An 18472-nucleotide genomic window follows, 5' to 3' on the forward strand; every position below is an offset into this window, starting at 1 on the left:
TGGAGACGGCCAGAATCGAAGTAATTCGGAGTCGTCCTCGATCTGAATCTAAGTCATTCATAGTCCGCCAGCTTCGATCGCAGTCGGTCGGAGTCAACTGGAGCCGTCCTGGGTAATCTGCTTGTGATCATGCATTTCATTTCGTTGTATTTTTTTATGTTACACTTTTTGGCGTGTGTTGTTGATTCATGCTTTTGTTTCAAAGGCTCACTTCGGCCAACTCCGAACTACTCCAACTCCGGTCGATTCCGGATGACTCCAACTCCGGCCGACTCTGACCGACTCCGGACGACTCTGGATGACTCCTACTTCAAACGACTCCAGACGATTCCGAACGACACCGACTCCGATAGACACCAAGCGACTCCGGGCGAATCTAGAGTCGGTTCCGAGTCGGATCGGAGCCGACTTTCGTGCTAAAGCATAGACGGTTTGGCAAATAGAAAGTGTCAACAAACATTGCTGCGGAAGATTTGTTGGGTCGCCTAGAAGCAGTGTTTCGCAGAAATGCAAGATACGCGGTATTTTGCGGCTGTTTTTAGTCCCCATCAGTAGCGTTTCTTGGAGACTGCCTGTAAAACTATTTTTTAAATTCTATACTGAAATATCTGTGTTAAATTTATATTAAAATCTTAAATTATAACTCGCAAAGCCCAGAGTAAGTTTAACAATGATTAATAATTAGCTTAAAGAATGTTGTAGATAAAATACATGACCAAGTTAAAAAAAATCACACAAATAATAGTTTGAATTCGCGGGGACCTTATGTCAAGTGACGACTTGTCAAAATGCTCCCTATTCCCCCACCTGACCTACTTAATGCACCTTGGTGTGTTGTGGTCTGAGGTGGGCGAAATAGTTGGGCTGTCACAAAGTCTGTGTGTGTTGAAAAATTTTCGACTACGGCTACGGCCCCTTGATGGCTGGCCCTGCTGCGCTGCAAAGAAGCACCCACAGTGAAAAGCGGACGGCAACACAGCAGCAGCAGCAGCAGCAGCAGCCCTCCGGAAGGTGAACGCGGGTTTGTCCCACCGCGAACTCCCCATTCACCAATCCTCTCGCCATCCCCACCCCGAAAGCGCACGGAACACCAGCAGCAGGTGCGGGCATCCAGACGGCTATCTCCCTGCGCTGTTCACCAGCAGCAGCAGCAGCATCATCATCATCATCATCACCATCGCCGTCGGGTGTCGAGCGGCGGGTACGCGAGGCACGAGCGGACGGAAGGGAGACGCCGCGTTTCGCCCGTCCCTGCGCTGCTGCAGCGATGGCCAGTGGAAGCGAGAGCTCGGACGAGTTCTACGATGCACTGGATGACAGCGTGCTGGCGAGATCGTCGACCGAAGGGGGTGGCGCAGGGGGAGGAGAAGGGGCAGGAGGTGCCAGCAGGTATGAAAACAAATTTGCCCTTTCACAATCTGCGGGGAGAAAAGCACAGTCTGTTCCCGAGTTGCGCGGTTCTTGGCTAACGCGGCTTACTAAATGTGACAGCTTGCGTGTCAAATCAGTACAATTTGCACCAATAATTCTCAATTGCAAAATGATTTACTTTTTTGTTCAAATGCTTAGAACCGCAGAGAAATCATAAATATCCTTATCTTCTACATAAACAGTTAAGTGTATAAAAATACTACATTTAAGCAAATATTCCCATTTATTAAATGTATTTCTGCTGCAAAACGTAACATTCAACTTACGCGGATACCTCGGGAACCGACTGTCTTAGAAAGGGGAAGGAGGGAGAATGTGATGCAGGGTGGAGCACTTCACCTGCCTTCCGTTCTGCTTACTGTTGTTATTATCGTTGTTTTTCTTCTTCCTTTTTTTCTGCGTTCACCGTGTGGCAGAAGGCGTACCGAGCACCCGTCGACCGGGGCGGGTCACTCCGGTGCGACTGTAGCAGGCGGCCACCATGCGTCGGCGGCACCGCACACTACGGACACGCTGACGCAGCGGCACCCGGCCGCCCAGCAGGACCGGATCGATGCGATGGGCGAGAGCAGTGCCTTCGCCGTCGCCGCCACCAAGAGGAGTCACCCCAAACCGACCGGTGGGCCGTTGGGTGGCCCGTCCGCTACCTTCGCCGAACAGCCCTTCAAGGAACCGAAATCGGTAAGCAGTGTGGCAGCAGCGATGGGACAGTACAGCCCCACCGGTACTGGGCGTATTGGGTTTGTTTGTGGTCGTCAACTTTGTCCCTTGCTGTTGTGTTTTGTTTGCTTCTTCCGTTCTGTTTGTTCATTTTGTGCCGTTACCGTATTATATATCCGTTATATATCGTTTATCGTTCGAACAAGCATGAGCATCAGTTACGTATTAAAGCATATTTCTTTTTATAAAGTAAACCATCCGGTAGCGCGTAGCAATTGGCAGACCTATCTCGCTCGTTCTCTCTTTCTATCTAACATCTATTAGAAAGGCTACTTCCTTTCTTCTTCAAAACCAAATAAAGAAACCGCTGCTAGTGAGGTCGTGCCAGGACGGTTGTAACGCATCGCAGACACAAGGAAGTAAACGAACATCCGAAAGAAGGTGTTTGCAACGACCCACGAACGACCCTCAACATGTGTCAGCCACATTCGCACCGGAATCAACGACAATCAACCAAAACCACCGTCACCAATCAAACAAACGGCCAGCAACTTCTGCCAGTACTTATGCTCGCTTATGCTCGGTTTTCAAGTTTTTTTTTTGTGCGTTTAGTGTACTAATATCTATATATTCGCTCGCCATTTCTATATTGACTTTTACATTTTCTCCTCTTTCTCGCGCTGTTAGTTATCCGTTACCGTTTCTATTTGTTTTCTTCCGTTTTTTTTTTCACCCCCTCTTTTACCGTAGCTTCGTAGTCAGCGATTTCACGAGCTGCGCCAAAGCATGCAAAACGACGAAGACGAGAATCCGGGCAATATACTGACACCTGACTCGCAGGTATTATTAATAACGCAGACACACCCTGTACCCCGCCGCACCCCTTCCCCAAGGCACCCAAAAACACACACACACACACAGCTGGCTGGTTCCGGAGACGAGCAGCCCCGCACCGTGTCGAGAAGGGCCCATCCACGTTCCATCCGAACTACCAAAAGCATTGCAAATCAAAAAAAACAACCTCTCCACTTTGCTGGGAAACCGTTTGTTTAATGTTTTGTTGTAACATTAAACTGGCTTTATCGTATTTTTGGGGGGTTGGGGGTTTCTTTTTTGTTGCTCTCTTCGATCCAATCCGGAACTATAGTGTGGAGGGGTTTTTTTTGCAAATTCGTTTAGCATTAATCTTTATTGTTTACGGTTCTATCTATCTCGTATTCTACCTAGCTCTTTGTGTTTCTTTGTTTACTAATTTGAATAACAAACTTAGGTAGAGAGCGTAGAAGCAGTAGTGTGTTTAATGCCTTTAGCTAGTTAGTTTTCTTTTCCATCTACTCGTAATAGCAAAATCTCGTCCACTTGTTTCTCCCTATCTCTAACACGTTTGGGGCTGATTTTGGTACCATGTACTACCAGCTCCCCCTCAAACACTAACGCTCGCGGGCGCTTTATTTTTGTTTGTTTGTTTCGGAACATTGCAGAACAGCTCCGTCGAGGGCATGTACGTGTCGACGGGCCGTTCGAACTATCCGTTTCGCGTGATTGAGAGCGACGTCGCCAGCATCCACAGCATTTCCTCGCTCGGGATAGTCGGCCGCATCATGGCCGGTGGCAGCATCGATACGTTCGGTAAGTACGATTGTGCATTGTCCGCTTTGTCGCTGAATGGTAATGCCGTTTTTTGTTGTCCTTTTTTTTTTTTGCAGCACACAGCGCCGGTTCGTCCAGCGTGAAGCAGGTGGCGGTACCGGGGAAACAGCAGCCACCGAGCAAAAAGGGTACCAGTGGAACCGGTGGCCAGATACAGGCAGGTGTGTATTGGAAAGGGGCAGCAGGAAACTATCCATTTTCACTGCAGCACTTTTTCGTGCTCCTATTGCATGCCACAAGTCGCATGCGGACTAGTGTTGGGTTTCGTGAATCTTTCGTTGAGATTCAATCATATGAATCTTCAGTGATGAATGATTCGAATCTTCAGTGGAATCTCCAGCGATTCATGAATCTCTAAAGATTCGCAAATCTTCAAAGATTTATGATTCTTCAAAGACTCATGTATCTTCTAAGATTCATGTATCTTCAAAGATTCATGAATCTCTAAATATTCATTAATCTGCAAGGACTCATTATTCTCTTTAGATTCAAGAATCAATAAGATACATAAATCCTTTAAAATCCATATGTCTCTAAGAATTCAGGAATCTTTAGAGATGCGTGATTTCCAAAATATTGAATTTGCCCAATCCCACCAAAAAACATGACCGTTCTCGGTTCAAGCCTCGCATAGAGCGTCTTCCCGTAGCAAAACAAACTAGCCGCTTGCGTGGTACTTTCAAAAGACGTCTCGAAGGCCTGTATAGGCTGACATGACCAGGTAGATTGTTACGCCAAGATGTTATGAGATTATGAGATTCGTTAATCCTATGAGATGCATGAATCTTTCCAACCGAGATTCAGATTCATTGAATCATTCCAAAGATTCATTCATATTCATGAATCTGAATCAGATTTACCCAACACCCGACGGGTGACGGGCATGTTGTTACGTCGTGCAAGTTGACGACTGCACCACCAGACCGCTAGTCAACTTAAACGTCTCAAACGCTTAAAGCATTAAACGTCTACTAAAATATAAAATGTTACAATTTGAAAATTGGTTGCAAACCAAACTCATCCCCAAGTTTATCGTACATGAGCAACTACTAAAAGGGTATTAACATGTCCACCTTAATCGCTTTCCTATCACAATTGAACGTTATCAGGGCGAGGCACCGATTTCCGTGCCTCCCCCTTGTCCGCGCTCGATTGAGATCGATGGTACGCACATGCTAAGTGTTTTCCTCCTCCTTCTACAATCCACCACTTCATTCCAGCGAATTCTGACGTTATCAGCAGCACAAAGAACGCGGTCCAGTCGAAAGCCACCGATGCAACGTTCGCCGTCCCCGTCACCGCGCCCAGCACCGCCGGCGCCGCTGCGGTCGTGCACGAGCGCCCCGTGGCGCCGCCGCGCCGCAAGAAGAAGGCGCGCAAACTCTCCAGCAGCTCGTCCGAGCAGTTTAACATGAACGAAGGCCTTACGCTACCACCGGCGGACAGCTCGTCGAGCGAGCTGCTGATGGTGAAGATACCGCCACCGGCGGCCAGCAGCCAGAGCGACAGTGGTCCCGGTCCGGGCCCCGTTGCCCTCGCCGCCGTCGCAACGGCCAAGCACGCGGGCGGCAGCAGCAGCACCGGCAGCAATGGGGTGAGCAGCGCCAGCAGTGCGGACGTTACCACGACCGGCGGTGACAGTAACAGCGGCCAGACGCTGCCGTCGCCCGCCACGCTCGAGTCGATTACGCGCGAAATCGAAAACTCGTTCGAGGAGGCGGCAACCGCGGTGGCGAACGGTGCCGGCGTCCCGTCCGCCCTCACGAACGGGGGCAATGGGGCGGGCACGGGCGGCAGCGGCAGTGGCGGAGGCGGCGGCGGCGGTTCGCTTACCCGCATGACGCTCGGCGGCAGCCAGACCAAGTGCAGCCATATCAGCCCGACCGGCAGCCTGAAGAGCGTGTCCGGCCCGTCGTCCCACGTCAGCTGGACGGACAACGCGCAGGGGCTGAACATCTACAAGGCGACCAAGGGCCAGTACGTGGTGAAGCCGACCGACGGTGCGTTCAACAAGGCGGAGGGGCCGTCGCGGGACGAGATCGCGCGGGTCGAGCGGATCCGGCGCGAGTTCTTCCGCAACGTGGGCAGCAGCGGCATCGGGATGGTGAGTGGTGGCGTCGGCAGCATGGGCATCGGCGGCGGCACGGGCAGTGTCGGCACGGGTGTGCCGGGGCTCGGGGTCGGCGGGATGGGCAGCCATCGGAAGAACTACTCCATCACCGGCACGAACAGCCTCGAGGGCGGCATGCGGCACGGGAGCCTCGCGGCCAAGCAGCTGCAGCTGCGCGAGCGCCGCAAGTCGGCCGGCGACGAGGAGCAGTTCAAGCAGATGAACATGTACGTGCGGACGCGCACCAACTCGGGCAAGCAGCTGACCGACATGGAGATACTCGAGCAGGTGCCGGTGAAAAACCTCGACACCGGGGAAAACTTCCCCCTCTCGGCGGTGGAGGAGAAGCTGCCCCAGTGCATCAATCCGCTCTCGCTGCACATCATGCGGCTGACCAGCCACATCCCGGAGACGGACGAGGAGTCGGTCGGCCCGCAGCCCGACTCGGACTCGATACAGCTGCCCGGCTACGAGGAGGAGCTCGAGTCGGAGGGGCTCGAGGGCGGCCGGCTGAAGCGGCGGACCGCCCGGCTGAAGCGGTTCTTCCGCACCACCGCGAAGAAGACGGTCAGCAAGGCGAAGTCGATCGCGTCGGAGGTGTCGCACGCCCGGCACAAGGAGGACGTGGCGGACATACAGGACGTGGGCAACCCGGAGCAGAACATCAAGATCAAGGCGTCCAGCACGAACAAGGGCCCGTACGACTTTGCCAAGCTGCAGCACGTGCAGGACCTGTCCGGCGAGCACACGGTCGCCGTCTGGTGCATGAAGTTTAGCAGCTGCGGCCGGCTGCTGGCGACGGCCGGCCAGGACCGCGTCCTCTGCATCTGGGTGCTGAAGGACGCGTACCCGTTCTTTCAAACGATGCGCACCAAGTACAACGCGGACCAGAAAGCGTCCCCGACGCCGTCGGAGGAGGCGCTGAACGCGTCGATGATCGCGTCGCCGGCGGACGAATCGCTCACCTCGGTGCAGTCGGACGAGTCGGTCTCGTCGCCCGGCCCGTTCATGCCGCGCTCGTTCTGCACCTACACCGGCCACACGTCCGACCTGCTCGACGTGTCCTGGTCGAAGAACTACTTCATCCTGTCGAGCTCGATGGACAAAACGGTGCGGCTGTGGCACATCTCGCGCCGCGAGTGTCTCTGCTGCTTTCAGCACATCGACTTCGTGACGGCGATCGCGTTCCATCCGCGGGACGATCGCTACTTCCTGAGCGGCAGCCTGGACGGCAAGCTGCGCCTGTGGAACATCCCGGAGAAGAAGGTCGCGCTCTGGAACGAGGTGGACGGGCAGACGAAGCTAATAACGGCGGCCAACTTCTGTGCGAACGGCAAGTTTGCGGTGGTGGGCACGTACGACGGGCGCTGCATTTTCTACAACACGGACCAGCTGAAGTACCACACGCAGATACACGTCCGCTCGACCCGCGGGCGGAATGCGATCGGCCGGAAGATTAGCGGTATCGAACCGATGCCAGGTAAAGGTTGGGCCAGTCGCGAACTGGGGGATAACTAATCTGCAGCAATGCAAATAACCACTCATTAGCGTGATTTAACAACTCCGGCTAGCTCCGAAGTTTTCTGGAATCGATTCTGGATAGTAGGCCCAGAATCCGGTTCCAGAATCGATTCCAGATGTGGTTTAAGAATTGGCTTCGGAATCGGAATCGGTTAAATCACTCGTTAATCGGGGAGTTAAATCACTCGTGAGTAATAAGTTAAATCGCAGTCACAGGGTTGCTCTACTCTGCATGGACAGTTGATGCACAAATGAGTTGAAAAAACTACAACATTCTGGTGTTTTAAATTACCCATTGTGTGAGTCATTGTGTACATCACTAGACTAATCGCTCTTGTTCAGCGCACCGTCAAATCAAATCAGTTCCGTATCTCACTGCACGGTGTAGCAATCCGTTTGCACTGACATTGGCAGGATAACAAGACAGTATGCTGACCCATAGTAAACAACCCTTTCCATCCCTGCCTAATTTGCCATCCCATTTCCAGGCGAGGACAAAATTCTGGTCACCTCCAACGACAGCCGCATCCGGCTGTACGATTTGCGGGACCTGAACCTGAGCTGCAAGTACAAGGGCTACCTGAACTCGTCCTCCCAGATCAAGGCATCGTTCAGCCACGACGGCAAGTACATCATATCCGGCTCGGAGAACCAGTGCATCTACATCTGGAAGACGCAGCACGAGTACGCTAAGCTCAGCTCGGTAAGCAACTGGTCGATGAAGAATCAAGCAAATGACCAAGATGGGACCGTTAATATTTCGAAACATGGTCGGTTACAGGTTCGGCGCGATCGAAGCGATTTCTGGGAAGGCATCAAGGCGCACAACGCGACCGTCACGTGTGCAATCTTCGCACCGAAGCCGGAGGCAATCATCATGCTCGATCCGGACGAAACGGCGAGCAACAGCGAGGTAAGCAAGAGTGGTGTGGTTGTGCGGTGCCGTCTAAGCAAAATGCAATTTCCTGTGTATGTATGTGTTTTTTTTTTTGTTCAGATCTCCCTTAACCAATCGTTCGTGGAGCAGAGCAAAAAGGCGTGCCGGGGGTACGTGATGGTGAGTGCCGACTTTAGCGGCTGCATCAAGGTGTTCATCAACAAAACGAAACCGAAGCACAGCAGCCTGCCGTACACGGCGATAGCGGACTAATGCGCCTGGTGACCCGTGCTGCGTGACGTCACGCTGGGGGAAGAAATCGCAAGGGGACGGACAATAGCTAAAACAAAAAAGGAACCTGTGGGCAGCTAGGAACCAGTAGAAGAAGAAAGAACAAAATTGTGATGTGTAAAGAAGACGAAGACGACGAGAAGCAGAGAGAAGGGAAAGGGAGAGGGTGCGAAAAGGGTAGCGACGACGAACTACTAACGCAGCGCGCAGTCTCCATTACAGCCGTTGCGTGTATCGTGACCAGCGGGACTACTCCTTCCTTTATCTGTTAGTGACTTGCAATGAAAGCACGGAACGGAACAACCTGTAACCGTGCCTCCCGTTAGCGGGGGCCGAGTTGTAGGGCAAGTCAAGCTGAGGACCGATACCGAAGATTGAACCGGATGTGACGACGTTTGTGTATGTCATTGGCCTCATCTGTCACCGGCGAGCGTTCGCGTTCAGCGGGTTGCCGTTTGATACCATCCCGCCGCCTTCGCCTTTCCCAACCCCGGGTTCATTACCCGCTTAACTTTATTTTATATCCACTTTTGTGCGTGTGCTCTTGCAATATACGCTACGTTTCACGCCAGCCGTCTTTCGATGCATGTTTTCAAAACCCTCGCGACGCGGGAGAAGCTTTAAAAGCGAAGCAGTTAAGTTAACTTATTCTAATCATTGTTTGTGCGCGCGCGCGTGTGTGTGTGTGAGTGTGTGTATATTGCAACAACAAAAACAACAACAACAAAACATGTTTAGCGCGTACAGTTTTGTGTGTGCTTTTGCTTTGTGGTCAAGCCAGCTTCCGCACCGCACATTGTTACCAGCACACACATACTATTAGGGGCGGTCCCACAGTGTAGTCGCCAACTGGTACGACTTAATCATATGCGCCTGTCATGGAATCAAGCCTCATATGCGTTAGCAAGGACTGACATTGACTATCCGGCTGCGCGTGGCACTGAGTAAGTTCTTTCGACAGCCTGTATAGGCCGGCATGTGCGCGAAGAAGAACATTGTGTCGACCAGGGAAAGGGGGGGGGGGGGGAGAAGCTGCTTGCAGGATAATAACACCAAATATTTGAAGTAGGATTAGTACGTTTAGATTTTAGGTACGGCGCAGAGACGCAAACAGTATGATAGTGTAAAGTAAAAGTTACAAAAAAAAACATAACGCATCAGCAAAATTGAGCGGACGAAAGGGAGTGCAGCAGTTGGGGAAAGCTTGAAGCGACGAGAAGAACAAGGGAGTAACAAAGGAAACCACTTTAAATGCATCCTTGGATGTGGATTACATTGTTATGTTGATCGTATCTTATGAAAGCAAAGCCACAACACAAATGAAGAACAACATTCACACACACACACACCCACACATGTAGTCGTATGTTAGGTTTGGCACAAAGAAGGGCTAGAGGGAAAGCTACTCTAAGGCGCGGTCCATACTACGAAAGCGCAAGAACCTTATAACAATCGCGTAACGTACATTAGTTTGCTTTTTTATTATTATTGTATATTGTTTAAACCAACGCCTTCCTCCCTTTCTCTCTCTTCTTTCTCTTTCTCTCTCTCTCTCTCACACACACACACTCCTTCTCGCTCCTTTCTCCCATAGCCGATCGTTGTACATTAGGGTTGTGAACCGCTGCGGAGAAGTTATTTGTTTAGGGTATAGGTTTATCTATGTTTTGTTGTTTGTTGCGGTGAAAAATCACCACCACCACCCACCCCCGCGTACAGTTGTGCTGCCGAGGGCAGGGAAGAAAAAAAAAGAAGGCGCGGGTGATAATTTATGTTCCAATTAGTGTTTACAACTAACAAAATAACAACACACACACACACACAGAGAAACACGCGCCCACGTGTCCCATTACTAGTCTCGTTTATCGATTGTGACGTTTATTTCTTATCATTTTATTTCACCTTTTCCCGGCCATCTGCTCCCCATTCATTTCCACGCGATAGACACACAACACACAGGCGCACATGCACACACACACGCGTGCGTTGTTTCCTTTTTGTTAGATGCCAGAAAGTTTGTATAGATTGAAAGTGCTTTTACGCCGGTATTTGTGTAAAAAAAAAAAACACACACACACACACTAGTGTATAGTGGCGAGGGTGAGGAGATGCAGGAATCGAAGCGCCGCCGGAAGAAAGGGATATAGATTTTTACTTTTTGCGACAACCAATGGTTGGCTAGGTCCTAGGACAAAGGGATTGCAAATTGGGGAGCTTCAGTTTCTGTTCTCCACGCCCCTCCCCCCCCCCCCCCCCATCCCCTCCCCCTTCAACAGCTTCTTAGCTTCCTGCGAGGGGGAGGGATGGTTTGTGTTAAAGGTGCAGCGCAGATTAAAAAAGAAAACTAAAACGCGTAGAACAACGGATGCGGAAGGATTTGCAAACGGAGCAAAAGGGGAAAAAGGAAATCACGGAGTTGTAAATTAATGGAAACGAAAACGCATAATTAAATATAAACTTTGTTGGTATGATAGATGTAGTTAATATATATATATAGAACTGTATGAATATAACCATTCGTTTCGCTTTTGACTGTTTGTAAGCGACCGGTGCACAGCGCGGGAAGGAGGGTGCTACACGTGGTTGGTACGCAAGGGCAAACCGCTCCGGTCGTTCCGCCTAGCGCACCAGCAGCTCGTTGACCGTCCGTACCGTAATGTCTCTGGCCTGGATTTTGTTCCGGCAGCCCGGATCGACGCACGTCAGCTGCACGGTGCGCACCGGCTGGAACTGCAGAAAGCCGTTGCGCGAAAACTGGCACTGCTTGAGCGTGCTGTTCTCCGGCGTCAGCTGCAGGTAGACGAACAGGGCGGGCGCACTGACCGACACCTCTAGGCTGACGCTGGTCAGGTTGCTCTGCTCGCTGCAGACCGCCGACACGACGCTAATGCTCACGGTCGGCTGCACCCGCTGCTCCTGGCGGATGTTTTTCAGCTTGTCCAGCAGGGCAAAGTTTTCTGCGATCGGTTGCGGCGCCGGTTGGCTGGGCAGCCCGTCCGCCGGATGCAGGTACGCGTACAGCAGCACCAGATGGTCGGCCGGGTGCAGCCCCTGCTTGGCCAGATGCCCGTACACGTCCCACGTGCTCACCAGCTCGACCGTGTTCGCCGGCACGCGGATCCGCTCCTGCCGGATGCGCTCGACCAGCCGGAAGCTACCGTACCGGTGGATGCGCAGCTCCACGTCCCACAGCTGGACGTCGGGCTGGAGCGTGTCGCGCACCGCCACCACCTCCAGCTGCCGGCGCTCGTTGACGAACGCGACCAGATGCTCCGGTGCGAAGATGTCGCGCAACCACACGTGCAGCAGCTTGAACGTGCCGCCGTACTCGATCGACGACCAGGAGGGCGCGATCCAGACGTCGTTCAGCTGCCAGTAGAGGGCGCCCATCGTGCCGTGCTCGACGCGGCGCGCCCGGTACACCTCCGTCTCCGTCTTGACGATCATCGCCTGGGACAGCTGGCTGAGGTAGATCAGCTCGGGCCAGTAGCCATCGGCGGACGGGTCGCGCGGCAGCGGTAGATTCAACTCGATCATCGTCAGAATGGGCGCGTTGCCGAGCGGGCTGTGCTGCCGGTGGTTGATCAGCTGGGACAGCTCGGCCTGCCGGTAGCTCCGTGCCTCCGGCCAGCTGGTGTACGCGGGAAACGACTGGAAGCCGTACTCGGACACGAACCGTCCGCCACGGTACTGGGCCGCGTTCCAGCCGTCCAGGAAGTAGTTGTAGTAATGCACTGGAAAGCGGAAATGTAGAGGAGGGCGTCACTCGGCATGTATCGAAGCATGGTTTGCGAATTGAAGCATGCATCTGAATGTCAAGGCAGACGAATCTCTGAAGATTTGTGATCTTTGAGCATAAAGGTTTTTGAATCTTCAAACTCACAAGAATTTAGGTAAGGTCCTGGGATATTCCAAGATGCACGAGTCTTCGTATTCAAGGTCCAAAATGAAAGATTCATTCAAAGATTCGTTCATATATATAAATCTGATCCTTAGGCTAATCTTGAACATTCTTTATAATGATCTTCAAGATTCGTAAACTTTGAAAAGGCCATGCATTAAGTGTAAGTTTCTTCGATATTGAAAGGTTCAAGAGTCGCCTGATTTGAGATTCAAATTCAATCGGCCATTCCAAGATTCATCCATATTTATACGCCTGAATCACTAACATTCTTCAAACCTCACTGTACCTCTGCCTGATACAACCTTACTCACCATCGCCGTATCGGGGATCCTGCGGGTTGGTCGCAATGAACCGCTCCTTAAGCGACTGGTCGCCGTTGGACGGCGAAGACAGTAGCACCGTGCGCCAGGGATCGTTCGCCTCCACCGTCGGCAGCACCGTGCGCACGTACAGCTCGACGTACTGCGTGTAGTACGCGGTGTAGTTCGCGTTCGTCTTGTACCAGTTCTGGCGCAGCGCCACCTCGTTCTCGTTGTTGGTCGCCCACACGGCCACGCTCGGGTGGTGCTGGATGCGGCGCACGTTCTGCCGCACCTCCTCCTGCACCGTGCGCAGAAAGTCCGGCTCGCTCGGGTACATCGAGCAGGCGAACATCAGATCGTGCCAGATGAGCAGCCCGAGCTCGTCGGCCAGCCGGTAGAAGTGGTCGCTCTCGTACAGGCCGCCGCCCCACACGCGCAGCATGTTCATGTGGGCGTCCCGGGCCGCGTACAACAGAAACTTCACTGTTGGAAGTACACCGATCAATCAAACAGGGCTCCGGTTGTCGCATCTACGCGACCTCAAAACACTCAAACACTCACCGTAGTTGCTGTCGTACGAGCGCTCCGGCAGCACGGAGGACGGGATCCAGTTCGAACCCTTCGCAAAGATCGGCACATCGTTGACCTTGAAGTAAAACATCAGCCCATCGGTGGCCCGCTCCTGGCTGAGCTGCACCGTCCGGAACCCGATCCGGATCACCTTCTCCGAGATCATCGTGTCCGGGTTTGGCAGTTTCACGCCATTCACTGCCTCGTCCTCCCACCGGACGTACAGACTGTACAGGGTCTGCTTGCCGTACCCGTTCGGCCACCAGCGCTCCACCGCATTTCGGGCCACGGTTAGCCCGTGCTCGACCAGCAGTTCGCCTTGTTCGTTCGTCTTGTTCGTTACCGCCAGCGTTTGGTCAGCCTCGTTCAAAAACGGTACACCGCTGCAACAGACCAGGGTAGCCGAGTCAGTGAACCTAGCTCGCACGAAACATCGCACCCGCCACACTTACATGATTTTGAACGTGAGCAAACCATGCACCTGAGCGCTGGCCAGTCCCGTCTCGAGGTACACTCGCACTGCTATCGACCACCGTTCACTACCGTTGACCTCCAGCTCGCTGATCACCACCGTCAGGTCGCGGATCAGCGCCGAGCTGTAGTACTCGAGCCGGATCGGCTTCCAGATGCCCATCGACGGAGCGGACAGGCCCCAGTCCCACGCGAAGCTGGCCTGCATCTTGCGGATCAAGTTCACGTGACACTGGCCATGGTACACGTCCGGCGGGCAGGTCGGCACGATCGGTAGCGCACGGTCTTTGGCACGCTCGCGCGCCTCAACCACCGGCGAGCGGAACTGGAGCCGCAGTTCGTGCGTGTCTCCATCACACTAGCGACGCGAGATGAGAGAGAAACTTGTTAATGCTGTGGCTGAGATGAGTGGGTGCCGTCACTCGCCGTGTCCCTTACCAGCTGCTTCACGTCGTACCGGTACCGGACGAACATGTTCTCGGTGGTGCCTAGCAGCTGCTCGCCCAGGGATACGCTAGCGAACGTGTCTACGCCGTGAAACGTCAGCAACACATACTTATAGTCCTCTGCTAGACCTGTGGCGGTTTAGGAAGTAGATTTTTTAGACTAGTGTCAGATTGCACTTCGATCGCGTGACGACAGTCGAGGAATGGGAGGCTCAACATCACACGCTCGATGAGCCAGGATTTATTAGATGTAGTCTGATATTGGAGACTGAGAGGTATGATTGGTTCTTCTTCTTCTATTTGGCGTAACGTCTTACGAGGGGACATGCTGGCCTGTACAGGCTTTCAAGACTTAATTCATTACCACGCAGCCGGATAGTCAATCCTTGCTATGGGAGGACGGTCCATTTTAGGCCTGAAACCATGACGGGCACGTTACTGAGTCGTACGAGTTGACGACTGTACCACGGGACCGCCTCTGATAGGTTGTAGCCGGTAAAATTGGCTACATTACAACGTGCATCAGAGGACTCAGCGAGAACTCAGAGGGCCTAAACAAACTCGCCAGCGAAGTTTCTATGTTATCCAGATATAAGCAGAAATGATTATTGTTATTTCAAAACTTCCAAGTTGTTGTCTTTAACGTTATTGTTTTGATTTAGAATTGGGGATACTCACTCTTAGATACAAATACAGATTCACAGCCCTATAGGGTGATTAAAATCATCCAATCGCTCAGGGAATAAAATCTCAACCGCGTGAGACGCTATTGGGTCCAGAGAGTGAATGATTGAAATCCCAACAGGGTGAGTCTCATATTCTCAGTCTCAGGCTTTTGGATTGTAAACTGTTCGAGTTGATTCAAACGTTGATTTTAAACGGTACGGCAACAAGCTGACTGATAACCTCGGTGTTAGCTGTTGGCGTCACGGGCATAACAAAAAAAAGTTGTACGACTATCAAAATTTTGCTTGAGACATTGTTATGTAATCACTTTGTAAATAAACTAAACATAACATTGTAAATAAACGCATCTAGGCTTCAGTTGGCTGCAATTGATCATCAACTGTTACCAAAAAAAACGGGACAACTTATCATCTCCATGTTTTAATTGTTCAGCTTCAGATTCTCTTCAACTCCAGGTCTCTCTTGCGTGAGCGACCTCGTTCATCTTCTAGCCGACTGTTTGCCTCCTAAAAGGAAGCTCGCTCGTCCAGCTTCAGCCCAGCCTGACAACTGTCCTTATCCCCTTATCCCCCCCGAAACTCACACGACAAATTCGTCCGATAGGTCCAGTCCGTCTCGCCGACCCAGCTCGTGTTCACGTCGTTGTACTCCTCCAGCAGGGACCCGATCACCATGCTCTGCTCCAGCGCCGTGTACACGCCCGACGGCACAGTTTGGTTCTGTATGACGTACACTGCAACGAACGGTGTGTATGTGTGTGTGTGTACGTTTGTTTATCCCACTTCGGCCCCAACTTACCGCCCTTCGTGTCCTGTATCTGCCACAGCAGCTCGAGGTCCAGCTCGGCGGACCGTTTTGAGGTCACGTGCTGGTTCAGCATGATCGTCACCAGCAGCAAGATGACGAACAGGAAGAACTTGAGCGCATCCAGCATTTTTGGGCAGCAAGTCGCTCGGCAAACAGGTTTCCCCGCGGCTGCCTTCGGCCTTTCACTCGGTGCGTGCCCGGCCGTTTGGTTGAATGCGTGTGTTGGTGTGTGTTTGTGCTAACGCTCGCTCGGGTTCGCACGGGGTCATCCAAAGTGAAGCTCGTTAACGTTGCTCTACGCGCTGCCGGCGACCCCTAGCCGCATCACGCTGTGGTGGTGCACTGCCTCACTGAATGTAACTGCCTGTCATACACGCCTACTGCTACTACTGTGCAGCCGACGCTGTGTGTTGGCTTATCATACTCTGTTAGTTTGGTAGCAGCACACTTGATAGGTTCGATGGCCACTCGAAATCGGTAATGAGAGGTTGATAGCGGGACAACGGCTGCCCACGGTGATCAATACGCTTGTTCGTTCTGCTGCCGTCCCCTTCCCCGCAGGGGCAGTGCTCTCGGTGCAATTATTTTAACTACACAAACCTCACTTAACTCTGCCACCGGTGTCAGGGTGCGTACGACAGTGTGAGTGGTGCTGTTTCACAAATTGATAATAATCACTCTGCCAAGAGGACAATGTGCTGATCTCTCTCAATCAACACACACGCACACACAGATAAGCGAGAAGAGAAAGTAAAAAGATCGCGACCGCTTGTGACACCGGCGCGTACAAGCTCTCGCGCGCGCAAAAATGTGAACCGGCGACGAGGTCGAATCGCCATCGACTGGCTTCGCAGCGGCCACGCCGATTCGCGCTCACGTTGCACAAATGTACCACACACCCCGGTCCGTCCCTGTCTTGTATTTCGATACAGCCGAACCGCTCCGCACCTGCTCCGACCTCTTCCCGGTACGGTGAAATCCCAAAACAGCTCGGATCGGTCTGACACCCCTCAACCCCCTCAACCTTTCTCTTCCCTCCTGCTTCAGCACAACCCCTCTCCTCCCCGCCCCCAGAACACTGTTTTCGCCGGCCCGACTGCGACGGATTAATTAGTGAGCCCTAGCCATATCCCACCCAACCCCCCAAACTTTGCCCCTTCCCCTTCGACGACCTTTTTCCAGAAATCCGGCCCGGGGTTTGCGGACCTGCGGGCGCAAAATCTCCTCTTCCACCCACCCAGCCAAGGCAGCATTTCAATGGATTCATGCCCATTTTGTACGACTGAAGAGCTCTCGCGCGTGTGTGTGTGTGTGTGTGTGTGTGTGTGAGTGTGTATGAGGATAGTGGGTTCCTCTCCCCGTATTGACACCTACGCCCTTGTTTGCTTCCAACGCTCTGGCCGCTCTAGCTAATCGATAGGGCCGGGCAGTAGAGGGCGGTCCCTGCATTTACAGCAGCAATAGAACAAAAAGAAAACACCCACCCACACACACACACACACACACACACGCACACTGGAGAAACTAATTATCGCCACTGACAATTTCCCACTGCTTTGCGCCGGGCAGCAGATGGGAAGGAGGGAAGGAAGATGGTACCGTGGCTCAAGTGCTTTCCAGGCCTGGGACGCTCACCCTCGGAACGCCTCGGAACGCCTGATACGGGAGGGGTTCCGATAAGCCGAAGGTAAATATGCCGTTAAATGTTTCATTATCCGCACTAAAACCGGCACCATCGGCCCGTAGAGAAAATTGATTTCCAATACAATACAATTGCAGGAAGATTGCAATCCCAACAGCCTGTTATGGGTGCTAGATGGGGAGTGCTAGAATCAGAGAAATTACAGGTGCATACATACGTCCATCGATATCGGGGAAGGATGGATAGGTATCGCTTGTCACATATCACATCCCCATCAGTTTACGGGAAAACGCGTGCAAAGTTTTGTTTTGATTAGAGCTAACCAAGATATTACTAACAAATCCACCCGCAGCACACTTACTAATACAGCTCAGGTCTTGGGGAAGTTTTGGTTTTGGTTTGGAATATTTCCAGTACAGACGTCTAGACAGAAGTTTCTTTCCGAGCGCCGTAATATAAGCGTATCGTCTACAAAACACCCTTCCCCGAATCGTTCGAACGTTTGACCCAGGATCTGAACGGGCGACAGCAATATAATAACCTCCATTTGGAAACCCACACAGGGTACAGTGCATCGAGTGTATTTAGAATCACTTCAATTTTTAACATTTATATTTTAGAATGATTACAGGGATATGCAACCCAGTGCGAAACCCATAACGGACTTATACCAGTCCTGGGATTGATCCTGAATCCATATTGATTCTGCCAATCAGCCGGATCTTAAATCCATACTGTTCCTGAGACTGAACCTGATCCTTACCGAATCTGGAACATGTTTCTGAAACCATTCTGCACCTGATACTGATACAGAATCAATATTGGCTCTGGAAGTGATCAACCAATAACGGACCAGAAACTGATCACAAACTCATATCGGTCCTAGAACTGATCTTGAATTCATATTGATGTTGGAACAGAGCCTGATGCCTTACAGGACTTGGAACAGATCCTGAACCTATACCGTTGTTGAAACTGATATTGTACCCATATAGGAATTGGTTCTAATGCTGAACTCTTGAAACGGATGCATAACATTTCCATCCATCCGAACCTGAAAGTAATCATTTACCTATACAAGCCCTGGAACAGATCGTGAACCC

The 18472-nt window shown here is 52.0% G+C and overlaps 2 protein-coding genes across 3 annotated transcripts; one reads left to right on the forward strand and one right to left on the reverse strand.

Annotated features, from left to right (window-relative positions):
* The first annotated feature begins 747 nt into the window (after positions 1 to 747).
* On the forward strand, positions 748 to 11013 carry LOC120948005 (uncharacterized). 2 transcript variants are annotated; one of them, XM_040363958.2, is made up of 9 exons: positions 749 to 1389; positions 1848 to 2112; positions 2842 to 2931; positions 3573 to 3720; positions 3798 to 3902; positions 4962 to 7331; positions 7861 to 8075; positions 8154 to 8285; positions 8370 to 11013. In XM_040363958.2, the coding sequence occupies exons 1-9, from the start codon at positions 1268 to 1270 to the stop codon at positions 8520 to 8522; spliced, it is 3600 nt and encodes a 1199-aa protein (XP_040219892.2). In that variant the 5' UTR covers positions 749 to 1267; the 3' UTR covers positions 8523 to 11013. The 2 variants fall into 2 exon arrangements, with proteins under 2 accessions (XP_040219900.2, XP_040219892.2); XM_040363966.2 differs by lacking the exon at positions 2842 to 2931 and having other exon boundaries at positions 748 to 1389.
* Positions 10982 to 16591, reverse strand: LOC120948021 (beta-mannosidase). Its single transcript, XM_040363994.2, has 7 exons — positions 15719 to 16591; positions 15504 to 15653; positions 14226 to 14362; positions 13769 to 14145; positions 13308 to 13699; positions 12756 to 13229; positions 10982 to 12274 (listed from the first exon to the last, which is right to left on the reverse strand). Exons 1-7 carry the CDS (start codon positions 15852 to 15854, stop codon positions 11160 to 11162), a joined length of 2781 nt encoding a protein of 926 aa, XP_040219928.2. The 5' UTR covers positions 15855 to 16591; the 3' UTR covers positions 10982 to 11159.
* Positions 16592 to 18472: the final 1881 nt, after the last annotated feature.

The sequence above is a fragment of the Anopheles coluzzii genome, chromosome X (assembly GCF_943734685.1).
Source record: "Anopheles coluzzii chromosome X, AcolN3, whole genome shotgun sequence".
NCBI lineage: Eukaryota > Metazoa > Arthropoda > Insecta > Diptera > Culicidae > Anopheles > Anopheles coluzzii.

Coding starts and splice junctions, on each gene's coding strand:
- LOC120948021 (XM_040363994.2), bottom strand. CDS start 15,854: ATGCTGGATGCGCTCAAGTTCTTCCTGTTCGTCATCTTGCTGCTGGTG. Junction 15,654..15,718: donor GATACAGGACACGAAGGGCG/GTAAGTTGGGGC, acceptor CGTTCGTTGCAG/TGTACGTCATACAGAACCAA. Junction 13,230..13,307: donor CTCGTACGACAGCAACTACG/GTGAGTGTTTGA, acceptor TACTTCCAACAG/TGAAGTTTCTGTTGTACGCG.
- LOC120948005 (XM_040363958.2), top strand. CDS start 1,268: ATGGCCAGTGGAAGCGAGAGCTCGGACGAGTTCTACGATGCACTGGAT. Junction 2,113..2,841: donor CCTTCAAGGAACCGAAATCG/GTAAGCAGTGTG, acceptor CTTTTACCGTAG/CTTCGTAGTCAGCGATTTCA. Junction 3,721..3,797: donor TGGCAGCATCGATACGTTCG/GTAAGTACGATT, acceptor TTTTTTTTGCAG/CACACAGCGCCGGTTCGTCC.